The sequence below is a fragment of the Cricetulus griseus genome, chromosome 5 (assembly GCF_003668045.3).
Source record: "Cricetulus griseus strain 17A/GY chromosome 5, alternate assembly CriGri-PICRH-1.0, whole genome shotgun sequence".
NCBI lineage: Eukaryota > Metazoa > Chordata > Mammalia > Rodentia > Cricetidae > Cricetulus > Cricetulus griseus.
Window position 1 is genome coordinate 175760218 of NC_048598.1, and position 21373 is coordinate 175781590.

The 21373-nt window shown below is 42.6% G+C and overlaps 1 protein-coding gene and 1 long non-coding RNA gene across 4 annotated transcripts in view; one reads left to right on the top strand and one right to left on the bottom strand.

Moving 5' to 3' along the window:
* Positions 1 to 649: 649 nt before the first annotated feature.
* On the top strand, positions 650 to 2083 carry LOC118238837. The gene is made up of 2 exons (XR_004770084.1): positions 650 to 826; positions 1783 to 2083. It is a non-coding gene; the product is annotated as an uncharacterized LOC118238837 (long non-coding RNA).
* The window catches only part of Esyt2 (extended synaptotagmin 2), a 70944-nt gene continuing 50811 nt past the window's right edge, over positions 1241 to 21373 (bottom strand). For 2 of the 3 annotated variants that reach the window (XM_027417034.2, XM_035445142.1), the window contains exons 14-23: positions 16633 to 16689; positions 14542 to 14616; positions 13721 to 13807; positions 10346 to 10495; positions 8418 to 8788; positions 7276 to 7374; positions 6464 to 6595; positions 5361 to 5466; positions 4339 to 4388; positions 1241 to 4233 (exon numbers count right to left, since the gene is read on the bottom strand). In XM_027417034.2, the coding sequence (XP_027272835.1) occupies positions 4188 to 4233; positions 4339 to 4388; positions 5361 to 5466; positions 6464 to 6595; positions 7276 to 7374; positions 8418 to 8788; positions 10346 to 10495; positions 13721 to 13807; positions 14542 to 14616; positions 16633 to 16689 (1173 nt within the window). In that variant the 3' untranslated portion in view covers positions 1241 to 4187. The remainder of the gene's footprint in view (positions 4234 to 4338; positions 4389 to 5360; positions 5467 to 6463; positions 6596 to 7275; positions 7375 to 8417; positions 8789 to 10345; positions 10496 to 13720; positions 13808 to 14541; positions 14617 to 16632; positions 16690 to 21373) is intronic. The other variant, XM_027417035.2, reaches the window with a different exon arrangement.

Below are 21373 nucleotides of genomic sequence, written 5' to 3' on the forward strand. Positions count from 1 at the left end.
CCTGTTGGAGATGCGTCTGGCAGAGTCTCAGGGCCTGGGAGCTACAGGCTCTTAGTCTTTAGTGCAAGGGCAATGGAAAAGAGTAGTTGGGATTTGTTTTTTTTTTTTTTTTTAAAGATTCCTCTGGATGTTAGTAAAAAACAAAGACAGGAGCGGCTGAAAACTGGGAGTTGACAGTAGAAAAGACCAAGATGGGCTTGAGGCTGTAGCAGAAGTGGGTACATCCTCAAGTCAGGATTAAAGTTCTCCCCCCCTTCCTCCCTCCGTCCGTCCGTCCGTGTACCAGCTATCACACAAGGAAGGATGTGCCGGGGCATGATGCTGTTTAAGTCTCTAGCTAGGTACTTAGACAAACAAGACAAAGACAGAAGTAAGACAGAGGTTTTAGGAACTAGATGCACTGGCCTTGAACACTGAAGGAAAGTCTGTGGCATCAATCTAGAAAGCACAGATGGACAGTGGCTTTAAGAACACAAAATAAAAATGAAAAAGACAGGAAATGTGTACTTCAATATTTAGAGTCTAGGTATGAGAAAAAAGAAAAAGGTCTTTTAGGCACACTGACAGTGAAGAGTGATGCAGAGACAGCCAAGGGTGTGACTTGGTGGTAGAGTGCTTGCTTGCCCAGCAAGCAATGGTATACTATGATTTTTTTTTTTTTTTTTTTTTTAGATGGAGGGATGTAAAGCAAGACGTTACGACGGGTAAAGAAACGAGATTGGGAGCAAAGTTGTGATCTCAACATTTAGGAGGCTGAGGCAGGAATACTGTTGGTTGAAAGCCAATCTTGGCTACCCTATCAACAAACAAACAAGGCCAAGCAAAGGTGACGTTTCGGCATATGAGCAGAGACACTCACGATGTTAGACGTGGGGATGCCTCAGAAAGACTACAAAGTGTGTCCTTAGGCCTGCTTCGATATTGGATACCTGAGTGTTTCACCCCTGTTCACACCTATCTCAGCAGCTCTTTCAGGGACTTTCTCAGTGTTCCAGTCTTATTTAACTGACTTTTCCTACCAAGCCATTACCCTTCAAAGAGCTGCTTGTAAAACCCAGAGTCTGTGAGCTAGGTGGAGAACAGTCAAAGCCCAGATGGGAATAAGAGTAGTATCAAACCACCCTGACGATGAAGGAAGGCACAGACAGCAAATATACATGACGCAGCACGTGGACTTTCCAAATCATCTGTTTCCACACTGAAGATTTCACTTCAAGAGACAAACACACAAAAAAGCATATTACAAGTGAGCTAACAAAAGTTTTATTGAATAAATACATGTGCTGTTATGTAAAATTAATTAAGCAAAAAGCACATTCTATGATTAAAAAACCGAAAATCCAATCCTCTGTGGTCCTCCTCTACAGTGGGTAATCCAGATGGGACCAGTCATTGCAGCAACCAGAGAATACACATCCAGGAACCTGTGCTCTCTGCATCTGCCTGGGGTTTTTGAAAGAATCCCAAACTGTCTTGAGGACTGACCTCTGCATAAGGACTGCCTATAGAGGGACTCTCGGGTGCAGAATACAAGTGGTGGTAACGGTAGCTGCTAGGCTGCTTTTGTCTTCACCTGATACGTGAAAATCCCTTGGTACTTTAAGGCACAGGATAAGCCACCACGTGAGTGAGTTAGTGGGGCTGTACTTCAAATCACTAATTTCCCCTCACTGGTTTGGTTCCAAGTAGAAAACTTAAAGTTCTTTTTTTTTTTTTTCCTAGATAAGTCATTAAAAACTGAGTGTTAACATTTTGAGAACTCAAAGTATCTTCTATCTTCAGGATACTGGAACGTGACTTGATGGCAACTCAGCTCTCCACGTGCAGGACACAGGACTACAACCAGGAGGCTGGCTGGTATCACTGGACTTTCTCCTTTCCAAAGAGCAGGGAGACAGCTGCTAGGGGGACTGGGATGATGCAGGTGGGGAGGCTATATCTGAACTCACCGGTGCCAGTGTTTGTGACTGCAGCAGAGGGCGCCATACTGAGGACTTATTGGGGGATTGTACCCTTAAATATATTCAATTTGCCTAATTGTTAAGAAAAGTATTCTCTTAAATAAAATACACACTGAACAGATTAAGCATGTGGGTACAAAACCAAGATGTTTAAGTTGTTGGTGAAAAACCACTGACATGATACAATTTCAGCGAGAACATCTCCTTTATAGATTATGACTGAAGCCCTTTCAGTGGACCAACTGAAAAGATACTTCAGGAAAAAAAATCTAATAGCATGATGGAGCAACTAGTTTTAATAAGATATTACCTGTCTTTTTCCTGTGACTAAACTGCCACCCACATACACATCAACTTTCTCCTAGGAAAACCAATCCTGCACACTAATAGAAAGATTTATAAACAGGATTCAAAGGCAGGGGTCAACAGACAGAGGGTGACAGTACTCTGGCCACAGGCTCCGTTACAAATGCACCCATGGTACATTACAAACTGAGGCACACTCTCATCTGCAGACGGGAGGAGAGTAGAAACAGAACACTCTGTATTCATCATAGGCACTTTGGAAGGTTTAGTCAGATAAGCTTCCCATGGGTGGTTTAGTTCCAGGAAGCATGTGAAAGGAACTACTCCAATTTTGATTACAAAGCTGCATTTTCCTGCTGTAAGTGTACATAGTTTTAAACGATCTCATGGCGGAAAGCCCTTTTCTCCTGTAGGTTAAAATGCACACATAGAAAACGTCTATGCAAAAACCATTTGTGCATACTTTGTTTACAGACATGCATAGCTTATAACACTGCGATATAGCCTCACCTCACAAGAGGTTGGGGGGGGGATGAAGGGGGGGGACGGGGGACTCCAACACATGTAAAACATGTTTTTCATAATCTAAAGAGAAAAAAAAAGGACTCTAAAACAAAAGACGTATAATACTATCCCAATGTTATGACCTGACATGGTACAGGCTGAGGATATCCAGAAACTGGCGAGACTGACAGCTGATGTTGCCGGCGCTGGGCAGGGTCTCTCTCTTTGTCGTGTGAGGTCCCATATGTGTGGGGGTCCCAGCAGGCTCTGTGCGATGGAGGCAGAGCCAGGTCCTCCCAGCAAGAGCAAGCACAGTGTCAGTCGTTAGCATGTTACTCCTTGTGTTCACCCATTTGTTCTACCACCACTTTCTACTAACAACAGACCTTGTCTTTATGGGGTTAGAAACACGGACAAAACAAACCAGGCTTACGTCCAATCTGGACAATACCTTGTCTCCTAATACCAAGGTTAGTTCCTATGCTTTGGGCAAAGTATAAACTATGCATTTCTTTTTCCCAAGATAGGTTTGCTGTGCAACCCAGGCAGGCCCTCTAACTCCTGGTCTTCCTGCACTGGCCTCCCATGCATCCTGGGGTTACAGGTATGAGGTACCACACCTGGCATGTGTCTATCTCTGCACCATTTCATCAATCAGTTATAACAAACAATTACAAATGAACAGCACATTCCTTGCTTATGTAATAAACTTCATATGAGTATACTGTGATTCATGAGCTTTGACAATACTCTTGGTATTGTCTATTACTCAGTTACACACTTTTTAATAAGTCATTCACTGGCTTCTCACTCTTATCTTCCTATTTACAATAATGTTAATAATTTGAACACTTTATCATTCATACTAGACATAAATATCCTAATATTTAATACTCTTTCCATTTTCCCTTAAAAAAGTCATATCACACAATGGATCTCTGAGAACTTTTTGCTGAAAATCATTATTGGTCACAGAATTTAATACATTTTAGAAGAAAATACGTATTTCCTTGATACACTTTCTTCTTTATCCAAGCCGGCATGTAGATATTACAAAATCCAGAGTCTATGTACATGGTGTAGTGCACCTCCGGGATGCAAGGCAAGGCCATGGTGAGCAAGTGCAGGTGCCCGCTGCTTCCAGCAGGTGTGGCTGACAGAGCTCCACACGGCACAGGGACACACCGCACCACTGCATTCCGCAGTGCCTGGTGAAGTGCTGGAACTCAACGGGGGAATTTAACAATAATGTTGGCCAAATTTTCCTACAGTGCCAACAGCTTTATAAAATTATTAAGGTATGTATAACTCAATACTTAAAATTATAAAAATAGCATTGGTACATCTGCAAGAAAGTGTGTTCCATGTTGAGGTGGTTCGATACACGTTGAGAAATAGGCCTTATGTCCAGCGTGGCTACGTGATCACCTGTGGCCTTGTTCCATCCTCTGTGAGGTCATACCTGAGAAAACACAGAAAAGTACAATAGTACAGTTTGGCGTGGTGCTGCGCACATGGCTAGGTTTCTCTGGGAACTGCCTGCTAGTTGGGAGAGGGGCACACTCACCACTGGGTCCAGCCCTTGGCGAGTTCTTCAGATGCCAGAGCAACCAGCACCTGTGGGATAAAGAAGGCACTGTGAATGTGTTGAGTAACTCCTTTTAGACCATCCACCACTGCCTCCTACCTCTCTAATTACTGAATTTGACAATCGGAACTCTCCCGTTCCTCAAAACTAAAGTTATCGTTTTCAAACATCTTTTCAACCTTTACATGGCTGAGTATGTCCAAGAGATCATTCTTGTATCTGACAGTATTAAGAATATTATGGGACACAGGCAGAGGCAATTTCTGGAGACACTGGCAAGTATGTTACTAATATCAGGGTGCAGCTTGGATGTGAACTGACTCTGACGGCAACGGAATTGCTGGGTAGCTAGGGGTCCAGGGGCAGGAAGCAGGGCACTGGGATGTGTTCTGGAAATCTGTACTTTCTCTTTGGCCTTCTCCCATCTCTCTCCTTCTCCTATCTCTCTCTGATTTCTGGCCACTATGCAGGGCCGCTTGGTTCTGCCTCGTGCTCCTCACCGAGCAGTTCTTTCTGCCTTACAGCTAGCCCGGAAACCGTGGTGCCAAAGTGCCCAGGCACTGAAACGCCTCAAGTCAGGAGGGAAAAGTAAACCTCCCTCCTTTACGCTGTCTCTCGTATCTACCGGCAGTAGCCTAGGTCATACAGACTTTTCACTTCTGCGGCTGACAAAGTGGCACCAACAACTCACAGCCTCTTTCCCTATCTAAACCTCTGTACACTGTTAAAGGAAATATAATCCTACACCAAGGTTAACTGTGACAGGGAAAAGACACAAGAAAATCTGAAGAAGAAACTCAATGACATGCTAGAGGGAGAATCACAATTAGCTAAGACTGTGGGCCCTTTGAGAATATGTTCCTTCATATTTTCTTCCAATGTAGTATTGAGTAGTTTTCAAAGCTTCAAAAAAAAAAAAAAATCAACCTTTCTTCAACTGCACTACAGGGAAGTGTTCAATTTTACAGTGTGCAGGATACAAGGACTTTTAAAAAAATTACTTTGCCAAGAAGCCCTTTATCTTTGGACAGGAAGCCACCACTGTTCTTCACCGCTACGTCCAGCGTTCTCCTTTGCACCTCAGGCAGCGACACACTGAAATCGAAGCTGCAATGGAAACAGACACCATCTGTCAATTCTCTGTGACCCTGCTGCATTTCCTTTTAACTAAAAATGGCATTTTGTTCTTGAGGTTGTTCTAAACGCTGTCTGCTTTTTCTTCTAAAACTGACCTTAGTTTAAAATAAAGTTGCTGCAGGAAGACAGTGAGGGAGAGGTACTTCTGAAGAAGCTGCAGCACTGAGCCAACAGAGACTATTCAGTTGTGTTATTTCCCCAACACTAGCACATACTAAACTGTCAGAACTATGAGGCGGGGGCAGTTTGCACAGAGACTGGTGCTCCAAGGGATTTCTGGGGTACCCACACACGGCTGGGCCCATCAGACCAGCCACCAACCACACCAAGGAAGCTTCTACTAAGATGACCACTTGTGATTTGCAATTTATATCTACACTAATCTTTGAAAGTGTTTTAGAAGAGTAGAGCTTTTCTCAAAAATGTATATTTTATGTTATTATGTTATAAAATTTTAAATGTGTCTTTACATTCTTCTCAATTTAAAATTCAGCATCAATATATGCTACCCACCAAATCAAAGTTCTTCAGTCATCAACAATTTGACCTTCAGCCAGACGGTGGTGGCACACACCTTTAATCCCAACATTCAGGAGGCAGAGGCGGAGGCAGAGGGATCTCTATGAGTTCCAGGACAGCCTGGCCTACAGAGTGAGTTCCAGGACAGCCAGGACCACACAGAGAAACCCTGTCTTGAAAAACCAAAACCAAACCAAACCAAACCAAACCAAACCAAACACTTGACCTTTAATCTGTAACATTGTAACGTGGATATATGTTTAGTGCCTCCGCTTAAAGGTCTGTGCTTCTTACTTAACTTATTTAACAAGCAACATGCGCTGGAATATGCTAGAGCATCATTTCCCAACAGTATTCCGGGTTGAGGCGAGTTTCTCAGGGCTGCCTTAGCTAACCACCTGCCGTCTCACCCAGGAAGCCTCCTAACTACATGAAGTGCCCACCATACCTCTGATCAAACACGGGGTTTAGTGTTTTCTTTGCCACGTGTGTTTTCCTTCTCCCTGACCTCCTCTTGTCTGGCAATAAGTACATGCGGACATACGGATCAGAGCCATCTTCTGAGAAGGCAATGAGGTTTCTTATAACACAAACCAGAGAAGACTAAATATTAGAATTAAAAAAAAAAGAATTCAATCATATTCAAATTAGTTTATCAAGTTTTTATCTGAACCCCCAAGGAGCAATACACACTGGATTTCCCCTAAGTGCGTTTCTGTACCATCAGGTGGTGGCATCACTTTTACATTTCCCTTTTAGCAGCTTGGCCAGAGTAACTTTAGGCTTGACTACCTAAGCGCAGAGTATGGGCGGGCATTCATGGCCCTTGCTTCTAACACACTAACAAGCTCCCTCTGTCAGTAGGACTTACGTGGCCACACTGGTGGCTTCTTTAGGATCTCCAAGCACAGCTTCTGCACAGGGCCAGCCTCCTCTATGGACCCATCCCCTTCCTTTCCCAGGATGACTATGATGAGCCAAGCACATTCATTTACCCACAGCCACAGGCAGGTGGACAGGCGGTCTTCAGAGCCCCTGGGGCAGTCTCTGCATCACCCACCCTCGTCAGTCACAACTGCAGCAGCTACAACACACAAGGTCCCCAGGAATCCCTCCCTGAACTGAACTCCACATTTTCAGAATCCGGTTTGTCATAGTCACCAGACTTTTTATAAGCTAAGAATACTCTTACTTTAGACGCTATTGACACACGTAAGACAGAAAACAAGCAGCACCAGTGGCGGTGTCGGCCAGCCTCACCTGCATGAGTGCACGACCACAATGAGCTTGTTCCTCTGGGAGCTGTGCCGGATGGTCAGCTGGATCTGCCCCAAGGGAGACTGTCCCAGGGTGGTCCCACTGTGGAAACAGCATAGTGTCATCAGCTACCATCTATGCAGTAATACAATGTCCATTCTTCTAGGCAAAAGGGACTTAACTACCCATGAACTCAAACATGATTTGAAACTTCTGAATATATATACCAAGTTGAAATTATTTATTTCACTTGAGGGTTGAGGATTCCTTAATTATTCAAGACTGACAGTTTTCCATGCCAGGGAGCACTCAAGGCGCAGATGAGACACAGAGTTCTCCTCAGGATAAGCATCAATCCTGTGGCCAAAGCCCAGCCGGCTGCTGGCCTAGTGAACTGTTGCTGCACTGCACCCCAGCCTGAAGCTGCCTTCCTTTTCCCAAAGTGACCCACGTGCGAAGTGAGCACAAAGAGACACGGCACGTGCTCGTGTCCCTGAGGACTTTTATAAGCACTGTTTCTGCTTTTACTACTTCCTTACAGCTGGACACATCCTTTATGACACAAGAAGAGGAATAGTTTCAAAGATTGACTTTAACATTTACCACAGGAGGGCTGGAGAGATGCCTCAGCAGCTAGGCTCACAACCAAAAATACATTTACCACAGGAAAGGGTAATGTCTGATGCTTTCAGTAACTTTTTCCTCCTTATCCAAGGGAATCATCAGTACTACCTATAAATCATGACAAATATGCAAAGAAAGCCAGCGGGGGACTTGGTGGTGACGAGGGCCCTATTCTGCAATGAAGAGAAGACCAGCCTCTGCCAAACCTTTGCAGGTGACATCGTGTTTGGCACATCAGGAGCTACCCATGCAGGAGTCAGTCCCTGGAATGCACTGAGTTTATGGTGGCTACACAGCTCTGAGTCCCTCACACTTCCCTCCTGTGAAACATCTTATTCTACTTCTATTCTTCTAGCACAGCCAAGGTCCTAAGCAGCAAGTTTTATTTTGAAAGTCAAGGACTCAATGACCAAACTGACACAACCCAGATTTTGTCCAGATAACTTAAGATCCTATCTCCCTCCCTGTGGCGTGTGTGGGATGGAAACTCCATGGTAAACAATGATGTGAGCATTAGTTACTTTTCGAGTTGGCGCAGCCTTTGCCTCAGTTCCTGGGTGGCAATGGGCAGTGATATGTCTGAGGCAATGCTTGGGGTGGGTTCCTTGGCTGAGACGTGGCTTGGAGAGGCCAAGAGGCTGGAAGAGCTCCTGCCTAGGTCACGATGTCCTAGAGGGCTGGCCTCTGGGGGCTGGGGCTTCTCCTCCCTGACAGGCTTATCTTCTCCCATGCCTGGTGTTGATGGAGCAGTGTTGCTGCCACTGGTGCCTGGAGACATGGACGGCTGAGACTTGACCGGCATTTTCCGCCCTTCTTTGGAGACAGACGGCCGTTTCACTTGGGCTGAGTGCTGGTAGTCTGGAGGCCTTTCCTGCTTCTCAAGATGGAGGACCTGAGGGAAAGCAGTGGGGACAGGGACATCGGGTACAAGAGTGGCTTCAGATGCATTCATTTGCAAGGGTTTAAGATTCAGCTATGCAGTTACTAAAACAGTGTTTTACAGAAAACTACAAAATCAAATTTTATCAGGCATGGTGGTACATGCCTTTTATCCTAGTACTTGGGAGCAGAGGCAGGCGGATCTGAAAGTTTGAAGCTAGCCTGATCTACACAGAGAATCCAAGGACAATCAGGGCCACGTAGTGAGAACCTGTCTCCAAAATATAAAACAACTTTTAAAAAGGCAACCTTAAGCAATTAAAACTATTCCAGTTCTGCAATACAAACACCTTTTCTGTGCCTTCTTCAAATCTCTTCCATTTGAATACACTCCAATTAAAGGACAGGGCTCCCTCTCAATCACCCAGTGATCCATGTGTCCTTGGCAAAAGATGTCACATTCTTCCAGGTGGTTTTCACCAGAAACACCCAAAGGAAAAATGTCAAGATACCTTGCTATCTAAAAAGAGCACTGCAAGCAACCGAGTGTAAGAGTAATAAAAGAACAGCCACCTTGTCCTGCATGCTGTGGACGGCAAAACATCCACAGAAGCCAGGGCTACACTCAGCAGACACTCTGAGTCCCTAATTTTCTCTGGTTTCATTAACCAAAGCTATAGTGAGCATCTTCATTTCACAGACTTCCCACATTTTACATTGTCACCAAAAGAGCTCTAGAACTGGCAGACAGGCAATGTTGCTATTATTCTACCACTGTCAAATTATACTGCGTCTTGGTCTTGGTCTTGATCGTGTACAATAGGAATATTTCCACTGTACCCTGAGTAGACTAAGTCTATTGTAATAAAAAGCAAAGCAAAACAAAACAAAACAAAAAACCCAAAACTCCTCATCCTTAGGGCTGGCACATAGTTCAGTGGTAGAACACTGGCCTAGCAAGGGTGAAACTAGGGGTTCAAACCCCAGCACTGAGATAAAAATTTGGCTCTTTATTGTAACGTATATGCATATATACTTTGTTTTTAGTTGGCTATGTGTGCCATGGCATGTGTGCCAAGGCCAGAGGAGAATCCTGTGGATCAGCTCTCTTTTCCATGGGTTTTGGTGATTGCACTCAGGCTGCCCGGCATGAGAAGCTCAGCTTTACCTGCTGAGCCATCTTCCTGGCTCTGCCCCAATATGTTAGGGACATTTCCTAAGCGTTTAAGCGTTTATTGTCAGTATTTACTCAGGTATCTTTATTTTAGAGAAACCGAGTTTTTATTCCTGTGAATTCCACCTCTTACAAGGGTTTCTCAAACTGCTTTCTGAACAACTTTTGAGAATCCAATGTCAGGGCACAGACATTCTTCCCAGATGACCCTGGCCTGTCCTTGAATCTGGAAAAAAAGGCTTCGCTCAGAATGGAGTCTAGATTGGATTCAGCATGCCATCATGTCACCTGACCTGTGCCTGGGGTACCACCTGCCACACTGAGCTGAAGCTGCTCCTCTCCCTGCTATCCCCCCCCACCTCCTCCCATGGAGTCCTGCTAAGAAGTGTGCAGTACCCGGAGGGCAATCTTCATTTTTAAAGTGCTGTTTGGACCCGAGTTGCTGAGATGGAACCGCTGGTTTATGGTCATGTTGTCACTCATAAGCAGTTGGCTGAGTGGGATCCTCAGGCTCCCCAGAGAACACTGATGCTGCTCATCTTTGACCTGAAAGACAAAGGGCAGAAAACCACAGAGCTCCAAGGAAGACAGCAGGAGCCACAGGAGATGGCAAAAACAGACAAAAAGTAAACCCACTGTAAGAAACTTTGGATAAGCATTAGCAGTCTAGGGGCTGAGAGGCGGCTCAGCCGTTAAGAGCACTTGTTCTTGCAAAGGACCACGTTTGGTTCCCAGCACATAACCATCCACAACTCCATCCTTGGGAAGCCAATGGCTTCCTCTAACCTCCATGGGTACCAGACACTCAGGGAGTATTCATGCAAGCAAAACACTCATCATATACATAAAACAAATCTCTTTTAAAAAATGATAGCCTATACAAATCTAAAGATCAGAAGGAAATATCTTTTAAATGCTTAAACCAAGGAGCATACACTGAGGGTGGTGTGCAGCTGCTATTGGAGATACTCATTCCTGGAGAAAACATTGTCAGTGTCACTAACACCATCCCTGTTCAAAGTCTACACGGTTTGCTTTGATGATTTATAGCCTCTCCTTTAAAATACATGGCACTTCTTTCCTCTGCCATCGCAACTATGCCCATCATGTGCTGGTTCAAAATAGTTTGATCAAAGAAAGAACAAACTCTAGACAAAAGGAACAAACTCCTTGAAAGACATATATACCACTGTTTATCAAGAAGAAACAGCTGACTTAGACAGAGCAATGGCTATTGAGAGGATTAAGTTTGTATGTGAATACCTTCTCAAATTGGAAAATGCAAGTGATAGAAGGAAAAACCCTAAACAATTCTGTACAGATGCTTCCAGAACATTCAAGAGGAACAAATGCTCCCTAACTCATTCAGGATGCTATCATTATTCCTGACATCAAAACAGGAAAAAAAATATTAAAAAGAAGCAAAATTACAGATCAGTAACCCTCATGACTAAGAAGCAAGAATGTTTTTCATGTCCTACTTATTAACATAATTTGCATGTGTGTGTACTTGAGAGAGTCATGTGTATTATGTGTGTGCAGGAGTCCTCAGAGGCCAGAAGGGGGCACTAGACCCCCCTGGAACTCAAATTACAGGCAATTGTGAGCTGCCATGTGAGTGCTAGGAACAGAATCCAGGTTTGCTGCAAGGGATTCCAGCCAAATCTCTAGGCACAGGAAGCAAGGATTTTAACAAGCTGCATATATGTAAAAGCAATCACGACTAAGAGGGACATATCCTTAAATAAAATATTGTGTTCAAGGTATCCAAGTATTAAATGTGGAAAACCAAGTAAAAGTTTGCAATATTTAACATGTGAAAATCAACAATGTGTTTCACAGTGTTTATAGTTGAAAACCATATGTCGAAAAGCCTTTAGTGGAAGTCAAGACATACTCATGATGGCGAAGCAAACCAGAAGGAGGAGGGAAGGGAGTGTCTATACGGGAGACCAGAGTCATAGGGTAAAGAGGGCTGCACAGAGAGAGCAGCCAAGAAAAGTAAGAGAAAGCTTCAGGATTGTTATGAAAAACATTATTACTAGAAGATAACATGACTTCCCTCCCACACATAAAATCCTAAGGTAGTTACAAGATACCTAGTGGAACACGTAAGCAGACCTGGCATGGTGGTATACACTGTAATCTCAGCAATAACCGGCCAGGTGATAAAATCCACCACCTCATCACACAAGCAAATAACAACAATAAAGAGCGAGCCATTTGCAGTGGAGCTGTATGACAGCATATCAATATATAAAGATCAATTACATACTCTCTCCCGTGTGCGCCCCCCCCCACCCCCAACTGGTGTCTCTCTATTGGCCTTGAACTTGCTGAGGAGACTAGACCAGTTATTGAGTTCAAGAATTTACCAGTCAGCATCTCCCTAGAGCAGGGACTATAAATCCCACGCCTGTTTTTTTTTTGTTTTTTTTTTTTTTTACACAGGTTTTGGGGATCAAATTCAGATCTCACACTTAGATAGAAAGCACTTTATTGGTTGCTTTATTTCATTAGTCGTCTTCTGGTTTTGCTGTTGTTTTGTTTTGAGGAAGGGTTTTGCTACTACATAACCCAGGCTAGTCTTGAATTTATGACCACTCTGCCTTGGCTTCCTAAATGCTGGGATTACAGGAATCCACCACAACGTCTAGATACTTTTATATGTATTAGTAAAAAAGCCAAAAATACAAGATTAGGACCCATTTCATTAGCTGTGAAAAATTGGTAAAAGTGACTGGGGATGCCCTTCTGTATATGTTTCTCTTATTGGTTGATGAATAAAACACTGTTTGGCCAATAGAGACAGGAAGATAGTTGGGACTAGGAGATGAGGAGAATTCTGGGAAAGATAGGCAGAAAGAGACCACAAAGAGACGTCAAAGGAATAGCCGGTCCGGGCATTCTATGCTAAGGCAAAAGCACGTGGAAATACTTAGATTAATAGAAATGGGTTAATAAGTAAGACAGAGCTAGCCAATAAGAAGCCCTAGCCATCGGCCAACACTTTAATAATTAATATAGAGTCTGTGTGTTTATTTGGGGCTGAAAGGCAACCACAGGACCCAGAGGGACAAGAACTTCCGCCCACAGTAAAGTTCTTGTCTGGAATGAATAAGGCCCTGTCTTCAATTACAAGTAGGGAAATAAGAAAGATCACTCAGATCATGAAAAACATGAAATGCTTAGGGATAAGTCTGACATATGTAAAAGACCTACACTGAACACAGAACGCCATACGGCCCTGCTGAGAGAAATAAAGACTACCCAAGGGACAAAAAGAGCATGCACTATTTCTATGGGTTGGAATGTTTCCTGTTGTGGAGATGTCAATTCCAAACACTGATTCTGTAAGGTCAGCCAAGACCTTACCAAAACTATAGGTTCTCTGTGTAAATCTACCATTGGTACTAAAATTCATATGGAATGTAGACTTAGAATTAGTCAAACAACTGTGAAAAATATGTTTGAGGGCTTACACGAGTTGGTGTTGAAATGCTCTCCTTCAACAGCAGCAACTGAGAAAGTGGTGCTGGCACAGGGCTAGTACTGAGCCCAGGGCAGAATGCTCTCCAGAAGCAGACTGCACACTGGGCTGGAGTTTCCATAGTCACTAACCTCAACACACGGAAAAGAGCAATTTCTTCAACAATGTGCTGAACAGTTATGTAGCTACATATTAAGAAAAAAAAGAATCATGACCCTTTCCTGATAGCAATTTGTATCAATCGTATTTCAAAATATAGACATGAAATGCATGGTATTTACCTCAACTTCCAGGTCCTGGCGCTTGGGGTTGTGAATGAAGAAAGTGAAGTTTTCCTCCCACACTGGCTCACTAGTTTTGTATCGAATCTGTAAGAAATAAATAGTCCAGTATCAGTTCTCCAGTATTTCCTATGGAGGACTCCTGACTCAATGTGTGCTTGTTTAATGCGTATACAAGCACAGGGTGGTTAAATCGATTACTGAGTGACGTTCTTAGTAAGCATGGAAATGTTCAAGAAATGAAACATAAGCTTTCTGCTGTGCACTGGGGAAAGGAGTTGACAGAGAGTCCCACACCTCCTTGCCCAGAGACTAAAACCTCTTCTGCTCTACTGTCCTCAGCTCTCTCATTCTTGGTGCCTGGCACTGAACTGCACATAGCCCCATTTCTTAAAGGGTTAACAATTAAAATTTAACAATGGCCTATGACTGTGAGTAATTTCTAATTTTTATTTCCTGATCAGAAAAGAAGAACATACAATAATACCTTCCTTGAATTCGGGAGTCTGTGTTGGCTAAATCTGAAGTAAAACATGTTAACTTTAAACTAAATAGTTATTAAGTACTTAAAAGAAACTTGGGAATAATACCGTATCTCTCCTTATGAAATCAAACAAAAGCATATCTGTAGGGTTTTTTACGTTATTTAAAAATAAACAATGTATTTGTTAATAACTTAAGCAGCTAGTAGTTATGAAACATCTGTTTCATATGGAAGCAATGGTCTCGTTGCCCACACACCACACACCTGGATACCACCTGCTGGGATAGTGGCAAGCGTGGCTATGTGGAGAGAGTCTCAGAAATGGTCAAACTCTTACCTTACTCTCTTGAGCCTTGTGGCCGACTGACATCTGGACAAGAGGGTTTGGGTTGCTGTTCATTTTCTTCCCTGACTATCCCAAAACAAAACCAGACAAAATAAATAAACACGTTTTGAAATGGGTCCTGCTAAAAATAAAATTACAGTTGATACCAGGAGTCATTTCTATTTTACCACTGATACTTTAGACACAGGGAACATCGAAGAACAATTAAAGTAGAAAACAACTGCTAAGCAAATGCTGAGCCACCATTACTCATTACGTCCACCATGAAACAGAATGAGAAAACTTCCATCCATACACTTTGTTTTGAGAGACAGGGGGTCTGGCCAAACTGCTTGTCTAGTATGGAACTCTGTGGCATGAGTGGTCCTCCCGCCTAAGGCTCCACAGCAGCTGTGACTATAGTACAAATCTCTGTGCCAGGTTGCACACAAGTTTGAAATCTTCAACTTTTTATGTTAAAGTAAGCCACTTTGGGAAATATTTTAAAACTTAAAAGTTTTATTATTAACTACAGTGATCAAAACTGACTTACTAGGATAACAAAAATGTAGTAAGTGTAAGAATATGAATAGATACAGAAGGGAGACAAGTATCAGAGTGCTGCCTCAGAACTCTCTCCTGCCAGAGTATAAAGCATCAGTCCAGCTGCACAGCTGCACACCTTGAGCCTGCCACCATCCTCTGGCTCAAAGTAAACACAGTCACCAGACATGGATATTGCTTACCGGCTGCAAAGTACTTATCACCAGGAGAATAAGTGTCAGTTTAGAATGGCATGGAATTAAGCAGATACAAATATGATTTGAATAATTCATAAGCAAGAAAAATGACAAGAAGCATACTTGAGCAGACAGCTAATAGAAGAAAACATAGTAAAACACAACAGATATGTGACATGAGGTTTATTTATAACTCAGCCCCACAAAAAGATGCATTAAATGTGTTAATGTAAATTAATTAGAGGGTCACAAAAAAGCATTTTAGTTAAATAATTTTAGAGTCAATCCTCAACACTACAGCAATGACAGAAATAGGTGTCAAAATCATTTGATTATTCAGACATCATGACTAACCCAAACCTACTGTGATAATCTATTTTCTGGTTCATCTTTCTGATGTGAATGAACTCTGCAAAATGAAATAAATACCGTTAAGAATTTATCAAAGCCAACTGATTTTCCCTGAAGTCATTTCCTTTCTTTGCCATTAGGATTCCTAAATCTGAGCTGAGCATAAGTCCTCTGCAGAGAAGGCTGCCCCCTCCACCTCTCCCTTCTGGCTAGCTAAGAAACTCTGACTTCCAAGGAGGGCGTGCCTTGCCCACTCTTATCTATGAGGGCCGAGCTTCGGTTGTAACCATGAAATCACACTGATGTAAGCCACATCTGCCTTGGGTCTCTGTTAAGAAGTTGAGTTTATTTCTAAGTAATATTAAGACTGTATCTTTGAAAACGGGACCATTCAGTCTTAAGGATTTAATGCACCTAAAATTTTAAGGTGCCCTTCTTTCTAATATTTTAAACATAGAATGAAGTTTATAACTGATAATACTATAAACCTGCTTCTAAACAATTTTCACTGCCTTAAACAATTTGTGCATTTATGCATGTATGTGAATGACACACTAAAACCTATTTATTCTAAGTCTAAAATTTCAGTAAATATAAAATAATTCAAAGCTTGGCACTTTTATAATCTTTTTTAGTAGTTTATAGAATAAGGGTGTGCCTTAGCATAGATGATGCTTTAGGTTATGAGGTTTTTAAACCATTCATTAAGTTTTCTACCATGACAGACTTTTAAATTATAGCACCATATATCAAATGTACAAACTATAATAAAAAGCATAGTCTTTTAGGTCACACCGTTGAATTTAAACGTCATTCTCCTTAACTCTTGATGACTGTGACCTATGTCTCATTAATCTGAGCCTTAGGTTCCATGTCTATAAAAGAGGCACAAGACCATTTTTAGAACTTGTTGTTAGGCTTAATGAGCTTAATGTGTTAAACCAGGTAATTATAGCACACCTATTTACCTACCTACTGTGAATTTTTATATGTAAGATTTTAATTTACTTACTAATCCAGTGGAGAAGATATTACTTCCACTCTGCAAGCAGGATGGATGAACTATCATCTGTGAATCACAATGATGACCAACATGACTTTAGAGCCTTCCTTCCTGACCTCTGTGCTCAGCTGGCCAGCAAGACAGAAAAGAACGGTGAGCAAGGAGTGCGGCTACAGGTCCTTTCCTGAGTTGCTACCAGTCCCAGCTATGCTGGGAGGCATAGTTGTTTCAGCCATGTGATGACCAGCATTCTCCGGGTATGATGTCCTACTAAAACCACACCACAGCTCCTCAGTACAGGTCATATGTAGTAAGGTTTACTAACAGGATATAAGTCAAGTCATTGACAGTCTCCTTCATTTTTCAATTAACTTCTTTTGCTGGATGAAACTGATTAAAATAGTTCCTATTTCTTTGAAGTTTTCTTAGGACAATTAAATTTAAAGTGCCCCTACCTCTCACTGTAATTAAGATCAATTAAGAAACAAAACAATTTAGCCAGAGAACACAAGGTATTGACACGGATGACAAGTGGAGCTTAGTTTTCAATATACCTCATTTGATAAGATTTGAACCTTCTGGGAAGATCTATCACCCAAGCCCACAGCACCAAAGCCATGAGGTTGATTCAGCGAGGCCCTACTCAAACATATTGGAAGAGGCAATTCCTTAAGCATGCACTCGACAGTTTGCAAGGTGCATCTTTAAATCACAATATGAAATTCTGGCCAAGATTTCAAATAAAACTTTTTAGATTGCCATTCGCAAATTCAAACAAAACACAGTATGTCAATGGCTTTTAGAGACAGAATGAAAGCTAAACCTTCATATTGGAACTTTTAAATTTAAGTTTGGTTGATGCAATTTCTTCGAAATACAAATTCTTGGATCTGACGAAAGTCAGATCTCTTCTACTGGACAATCCAATTATTAACTAGGGTGGGAGGTAACCACCCACACAGGTAGGAAAGCCAGAGTACCATCTCTTTCAATATGTCTTGATGAGCACTGCGGCCTCGAGGGAACACTCTGTTTACCTTCAAAGCTCTCTGAACTGCAGACTTCTTCAAGACACCAGGGTTAAAGTGTAATGGGTTACTCTTTCAGGTCAGAAGAAAATGAATACACCAAGGGTTAATAAAACATGCAATGAGGAGTTTATGTAAGGTTAATGACACAACAAATTCATGAGAATAAATGAATACTTAAACCAGACCAAAAATCATACAAGCTGACAAATTTGCCTTTATGTCCAAGATTTTACCTTAGAGTGACTGGTAATCTAACTATCATGACAGGTTTCCTCATCTTGGGTAACCCTTCACACTTCTCCTCTGACCATTAATGTCTGCAGGAATCAAGAGTGTGACTTAGGAAAGGCTCTGCTCACTGTCCTTTGCTGAAACACTCATCTCACCACAGTCAGAGTTTCAGTCTGACCACGCCTTCCCCCACGCTACAGCTGCTCCCACCTACAGCGGCCACACCACTGCCATGCCTTCTGAGACCTGCGTCCTTGGTACAACATCATCAAGAGATGGAGCCTAGCTCTCTTCAAACTCTCTGGACTCCCCACGCTTCCCAGGTATGGAAGCATAGGCCAACGAGGTCATCTTAAGGCTAAATACATTCTACTGTTTAGGGTATATGTCTTCCAGACTGAATTTCTTCAGCTAGCTGTTTGCTCAGTCTCAAGTGAACAATTTGTTTTGGAAGCTTCCAGGATTAACATTTGAAGTTAAAGGTTTTTCTCATTTTAGTTTTAATGAATTTAAAATGGTATACTGGATTTGATTCTTAATTTTTTTTCTTATAGTTTTATTAAACAGAAGACGAATAGAGGAAGACGGGGAAATGGCTCCCCAGTCAGTCTCCTGTGGTAGGAGGCAGGCAAGAAGGTTCCTGTCACACTAAATGGGTCTAAACCCAGACTATTCAAACAGCCCATGGGGCTCTCCAAAGACCCAGAACCTACTGCCTGCATCTCTGGATGGAGTCCAGACAAGGGTCCCCCCTAAGGGTCCCAATAGTGCATTCTGGTTCCCAGGGAGCCTGAGTGCTACTCGCTCTCCCGATGTCACAAGGGCCTTTCTGGAAGTGCACACCATACAAATAGCTGAGCCCAGGGCACTTCTTACTCTAGCATGCATCAGTTGCTGAGAAACAAAGAGAACAGTGGCAGTGAGCCAGGATGCAAGAGCAGCTGTGTGAGGTCACAGACAGCTACGTGGCATGCAGGTGAGAACACTAGTCACTGAAATACTCGGGGCAGGTGTCCAGGTGTGAGGTTCAGCAATCGGGCACTGTGCCTTGTACTCCTGGGCCACTCCATCACTGTCCACAGCAGCACCCCCCGCCCCCCAATCAAGAACCATGCCCTAGGAAGATAGGTCACTCGACAGTGTTTGCCTAGCATGCAGGAAGTTCTGGGTTCAGAGCCCAGCACCTCATACACTTGGAAGAGGCAGGAGGATCAGAAGTTAGAGTGGTTGCCCTCAGCTATACAAAGTGTTTCTGGACAGCCTGGGATATATGAGACCCTGTCTCAAACAAACAACACCTAAAGTTACTATAAAAAGTATCTTTGTCCCTAAGCATCTGCTCAGAGGTAGCTATTACATAGCTATGTTCATACATATAAGGCAAACTCCATGGAAGGACCACTCCTCTCCGGTCATCTCCAGTTACAGAATAAGAATCTGAGCGGTGAACATTCTACAGCAATGAGGTCTCAGATCTCTTGTCTTAGTCACTTTTGTCCTTTGTGTTATCTTTATTTTATAATCTGTGAAATGCCTATGAATTCTGGGGATAAATGAGGCACGAGTAGACACCTTACAGTCGGTGTGGCTACTGCAAAGCGTGCTACACACACGAGTTACCAAGTAAGCCTAATACTCTAATGCTGGGTGCCAAAGTCAGAGAACATAGTCAAGCTGAAGCTGGAGGGGTAAAATTCTAAGAGTCCACTTTAAAAAGAAATCATTTCCAATACAGAAGAAAGTAATGGGAGTGGAAACTAAAGGTGCTTAAATAGGTGGGAAGTAAAAAAAAGCTATGGACTGCAGCCATTTATAAAAAAAAAAAAAAAAAAAAAAAAAAAGGTTTCCTGTAGCAAAGACTGAGAAAGCTGATTTAATTTTACACTGGAAACCAGTAAGTAAAAAGTAAGCGTGAATAGCTACTGCAAAGAACATTTTATGTGGAGTGCATGTGCCAGCCACAACACTCAATGTGATCTGGACAACGAAGACAAAGGATTCTGAGTCTGACACTGATGTCTCAACTACAAAGCAACTCAAGAATCTGATTCAAAAATATTTTTCTGCAAAAGGAAGCAGTTGTAGATTGAGAAAAGAGACCTAGAAAAGTTACTGGAGACAGACTGACAGAATTACCCAGAAGAGTGGTCTTGTCACTTACGAGTTTGTGATGACATTTTACCTAAGAAACAAAGGCATAAAGCATGGCATACAATGGCATGGTCATTCTAACTGCTTTCCTTTGACTACTGCTTTTGAAACAGGGTCACAATACTGAAACAGGAAATGTTCCTGCAGTAATCTCTACAAAAAAAGGGTTAGAGGGGGATACCCCTCCAGCCAGCTTTCTTCTGACTGTTAAAAAAGGTCGTAAGCAGGAACAAGTACAGAGTTAGGGACACCAAGGTGCTGATTACTTACTATTGTAACTTCTCTATCCTTCAGGGTATTGATTTTAAAGTATGATAGGTACTCCAAAGCTTCTTCTTAGTCATAAGAATGAATTGGGGACACACTTGGAAAACCTTTGTAAGCAGAACTAGAAACTACAAAAGCAAAGCCCTGTCACTAGCAGATTCAAAGGTTAAGTGGTCTTTAGAAACCTAACTAACCATAGTGCAAATCTGAAAGGTGATTTCTAACACTAACTAGTAGACTAGTAGGTCTTACGTGTAGTTTTCTATGACCCCAGAGCAAACGAACCCAGCAGCCACCAGAGTAACCCTGGAGAGCACCAGGAGTGCAAGCACCAGACAGGCTATGGGAGCAAATGTGAGGAGATCAAAACAAAATTCCCAATTATTACTTCAGGGAACTCTTTTAAGTTCTTAGAGAGAAATAAACTGTGAATCCGCTGTAGTTTTCTTCTCCTCCAGAGGCTCTGGCTAGGCCATGTGGCAGAAGCAGGCTCTCACAGAGATGGGTGGACTCCTGAGTTCATGTGACCATGCCTAGTGACAGAAGAGGACAGGGTGGTACTGACTGGAAGACAGCCCAAGTTCTAGTGCTGCTATCCTTGGTGAGAAGGGAGAAAGTAGATTTAGGAAAGTTCTATGAAAGTCAGAGCAGTGTTTATGTATCTCTTCCCAAGATGAACCACAAAGTCAGCTTTAACTTTACAGCTTTGTTTTCCCTCAGAGGACTCATTGGGACACTTTATGGACCAGCAGCAGTAGAGTTAGTTCAGGTTAGTTTATCGCATGTCAGATGTACTCCCAGCATCACGGCAGAGTCACATATGACAAAACCAACACAAAATGAAGACGTGGTAGCTGAAGTCATGCAAGAAAATGACAATAGCATGCACATCATTCCAATGAGCAGACTGCACGGAGGCTCCAGGCCACACCTGGGCAGTCTTCACTGAACACAGAAGAAGGAGGAGCTGGAGGACTCACAAATAGTGCTCTATAGACTGAGGTAGTATTCTCACAAAACACTAGTCCCGACGCTCGCCTCTCTTTTAAGTAGCCACACCCAAAGTTTCC